Source organism: Trypanosoma cruzi, genomic scaffold (assembly GCF_000209065.1).
Source record: "Trypanosoma cruzi strain CL Brener 1047053513709 genomic scaffold, whole genome shotgun sequence".
Lineage (NCBI taxonomy): Eukaryota > Euglenozoa > Kinetoplastea > Trypanosomatida > Trypanosomatidae > Trypanosoma > Trypanosoma cruzi.
In genome coordinates, this window is record NW_001849029.1 from 1,685 (window position 1) to 5,956 (window position 4,272).

The 4,272-nt window shown below is 60.2% G+C and overlaps 1 protein-coding gene and 1 pseudogene across 1 annotated transcript, besides 1 other annotated feature; both read right to left on the reverse strand.

Moving 5' to 3' along the window:
* Positions 1–2,177, reverse strand: Tc00.1047053505047.9 (dispersed gene family protein 1 (DGF-1), putative; the record flags this gene model as incomplete). Its single annotated transcript, XM_798203.1, has 1 exon — positions 1–2,177. A coding segment is annotated over one exon (2,177 nt), but the record flags the coding sequence as incomplete, so codon positions are not given.
* Positions 1–4,272: a sequence feature (areas not merged during assembly with more than two copies in the genome that could not be assigned to a particular haplotype).
* Tc00.1047053505047.19 lies at positions 3,989–4,272 on the reverse strand (annotated as a pseudogene; the record flags this gene model as incomplete).

The window sequence follows — 4,272 nt, forward strand, 5'->3', positions numbered from 1 at the left end:
TTTTCGTCGGCCACGTACACAACGTAGGCGGTGCGGAACTCGTTGTCGCGGTGCACTAGCCAACTGCCACCAGTCACAGTCAGCGTGTTTGCAATGAGCATGGCGAAGCCGAGACGGAAAGTGCTGGACACAATCTGCAGCACGCTGCCGCCAGCCACCGCAACGTCCTCAAACACACACGCACCTTCGTAGATGTTAATGCTCGGCGCACTCCACGAGCTGTTCTGTATGGAGAACACAGAGCCACCGCTGACACGCAGGCCCAATGCAAGGGCGTACATCACGTGCGTCTGCGAATTGACAGCGCAGTTGTCCATGTAGAAAACGCTGGAAAGGTTCACGTCGAGACCGCGCTCCACGAGGATCGCAGCGCACGAGCCCCCGCCACACACCAGCGTCGACCGCGTCATGACAAACCGCGTCGACAGAAGCCGGACGCCGTCCAGGACAAGCGCGGGGCCACACCGATATCCCGCATGGCCAGGAGTCGTCGGCACGTACTGCGACCCGCCAACCGTCGCGCGCAGCGTCGAGTTCGCCAGCAGCACACTCGAGTTCGGCGGCATCGCGCCATTCAGCACAATCGTGCCCTCCAGCGACGTCACATTCGTCATGTTGACGAGGGCGTGGGGCATCAGGCGCGCCGTGCTCTCGCTGAGGCCGCCAATCCGCAGCTGCGCGCCGCCCGCAAGCACGCAGTGGCGCAGCGTCACGTTCAGCGCGTCAGCAAACGCGCCCATCAAACGCAGATCCACCGCCACAGTGATCGGCCCGCTGAACACCACCGAGTCGAAGCACGCCGTCGCACGCCCACCGCCAACCGTCACCGACTCCGTCAGCGTCACGCCACTCACGCAGTCCTGCGCACCACCACCGCCGCCGGACCTCGCAACCGGCACGTCGAACGGCAGGCACGCGTCGCCCACGCCGCCGGCACGGCAGCTGCACACGCAGTCAGAGAACGACGCCGTCAGCGCATCGAAGCACGCCAGCGCAGCCGCACAGCCGTCGCACGGCACCACGCTCACGGAGGGCAGACCGGCCAAGCGGTAGTCGCCGCTGCTCCGCAGCACCCGGCCACCGGCACGGTTGCACTGCACCGACACGGCGCCGCTCGTGATCGCCAGCCCGGAAACAAGCGTCGAGCCGGTGGCAGCGCAGCGCGCAATCGACACGGCGCCACCGTCCAGCGTCACACCCGACAGCGACGCCACAGACGACGCCTCGCCCACCGCCCACACGTCGTGCAGGTCCAGCCACCCGCCGCCACCGATCGTCCCACCGTCGCAGCGCACCAGCGACGACGCAGCAGACCCCTCGACGCCCACGAAGCGCAGCACCGAGTCGGACACCGCGAGGCGCTCGCCAAGCACAAGGCCGCCACCGCTGCTCACAACCGACACGTTCGTCACGGAGAACACCGAGTGGCTCCGCAGACTGAGACGCGACGAAGACGCCACACGCATCGCGGACGCGGTCGGACCGCCCAACGCCTCCAGCAACACGCCGTCAAACACCACCGCGCTCGACAGCAGGTCCACGCCGCCGCCAACGTACACCGCCGACCCGCCCGCCTGCAACGACCTCAGCACAGTGTTGCTCACACGCAGCTGCAAATGCAACAGCGATGTCGCGTACAGCACAAGCGGCGACGCCACCGCGTCCATCAGCCCGCTCAGCTGCGAGTAGCGCATCGGTCCCGGCGTCACAATCGTCGAGTCACGGACCGTCACGTTCGTGTGTGCCGGCAGGTTGTGCACAAACACGAGCGAGCAGTAGCCGCCGGACAGCCCGCTCACGCTCACCTCCAGGCTCCGGTCACGCGCCGGCTCGCCGCTGTAGCCCCGCACGTGGATCTGCGCACCGCCGTCGCACACACAATCCCTCAACTCGATGCGCAGCGCGCCGGGAAGCATCGCCGGCACGTCAAACACAACAGCCACGCCGTTCGTGATGTACACGCCGTCCATCAGCACCGTGTCCACGGCGCGGCCCACCGTGATGGCTCTGTCCACCGTGCCGCCCCGCAGTCGCAACACCACCGCATGCGCCGCAGGCATCCACGCAGCAGCAGCAGCCAGCGCCAACACAAAAAGAAGCGCCACACGCCCAGCCGCAATGACCATGCACCGCACACGGTGCCGGCTGCGCGGACACGCGCCCACCGCAGACCGCATCCACCGACCCAACCAGGTATCAACAGGGCTGTCGTGGTGTGTCACACTCGCCCCGTCGACCGTAACTCCTGTCTAATAAATCCCTTCCCACAGATGGGAAATCCAGAGACACAATTCCGATAAATCGCTATCCCACTACTACCAATCCTAATACCGCAAGTAATTCCTAACACCTTGAAACGATAGTTGTGCTGGTCAAGCCAAAGTATCTCTAACTGTTTTTTCAGGAAAGGAATAAAAAGGCGGAAACAACAGCAAATAAACACAGTGGTACGCGGAGGCATCCGGCCACAGACAGTCCCCGCCAAAGCAAAACCACCGACAAAGACGCGCAGACACCACCACGCCGTTAACACCATCGCCCTCCCACCGCCCATGCAGCCCCACACAACCATACAGAGTGGCGCCATCCCAGCAAAAAAGGCAGATGGCTATTAGCACCGCTCTTGCAGGCAAAAGGCTCCACCACAGAGCAGTCCCGATGCCGCGAAAAACAAACAAGGGCCGAGACAGTACCACGTGGCAGCGTTGGAACCGGCGACCATCAAGCGCGTCAAAGGAAGAAATGGTGACACGAAAGAGGAGTGGAGAATTCGCCGTTCGCCAGCATAAAAGGTGTCTTTCCTCCCTTACGTGGGTTGGCATTGCAAAACAAAGATCGGCACCACACGCGCAAAAGGCACACACAAAAAGGAAGGATGAAGAAGTTCGGTGACGGCACTCAGACGCGGGGGACAAGGGTCCACACCGATTGTGCGGCCTGTTGACTCATAGACGTCCTGTTTTTAATCACGCCACTGTCCCGCAGTTCGTCAATCTGCAGGAGACTGAAAGGATGGAGAGAAGGGAAAAAGCAAAGGTGCGGCCCACATCCATCTCGGTTGGATGTGGCACCGGTGACGTCATCCCGTCAGGTCACCCGCAGCAAAGACCGTCACCGTCAGCGGCGGTCAGCGTCTTCCCTCTCCCACTGGGGCGCCATTCCACCGACGCCGTCGCTTGCCTCCTCCCCAAAAAACACAACGAGGGAGAAGCACCCACACGCAACCGCCAGCACAGAGTACAAGAGGAGCAACCAACTACACTGCAATAACTATATCGTGTAACTGTCTCGTGTGTCTGCCTACGGCCACAAAAAAATAAAAAAAGCACCTGAGGACAAATACAACCACAGCAGAGCGCCAGAAAAAAACAAACGGGATGAATGTTGAAACGCAACACCGCACGGCTGCCCACGCCGTGGCGAGTCGCGGGAAATATGCTGGAAAGTAAGAAAGGATAAATCCGTCTTCCATTACGCATTCACTCAAAAAAAAAAAAAAAAAACTGCACGCTGCTGCGTGACATCCAAATCGGTGCGCATGTCCCGCCTGCAGATAATGAAGAAATACGTCACACTCCTTCCAGTCGTTTAAACCCCCGGTGCCCACACATTATTGATATTCCACTGGGACACTCGGCGTGGTTTCGTGCACCCCATTCCATTGTCTCCTTTATTAGCCGGCGCCATCGGCGTGGCACACAAAGCCGAGCGCGCCTCTGATCAAACAAACAAACAAAAACAAGAACACTGAGTAGATCCCGCCGCTGTCGGAGGACCACAACACGGGGGGAAATAAAAAACCAACCAAACAAAACAACGCGATGATGGCCCCGGGGGGAGCATGCTTCCACATGGAGGAAGGGACCTGCGCGGCGAGGGGGGTACAAAGTAAAATAAAATGGTTAAAACAAGGCGTCACAGAAAGTGGCAATTAATTTAGAAGAGTGCGTGGACAGACGCATATGTTCCCGCTGGAGGCAGGAAGTCCTCACTGCAGTTTCTCAGTAAAGGGCCACAATGCCGCACAGCAGCATCCGAGAGATGCCCCCACGCATGGAGCCGTCACTGTTACCTTTTTTGGCGTCGCTCTTCTTGACCATTTTTAGTTCACCGACACTCAGTGGGCGGTTGTACAGAAAGACCTTCGTCACCGTCACATTGCTGTTGATGTCTCCCTCGTCGCCCCCAATGTAGAAGAATGAGACTTCAGCCCCCCGCGTCTCAGGTGTTCGTAGCGTCTCCGGGCTCCCACAAGCTCGCCATCACGTACAC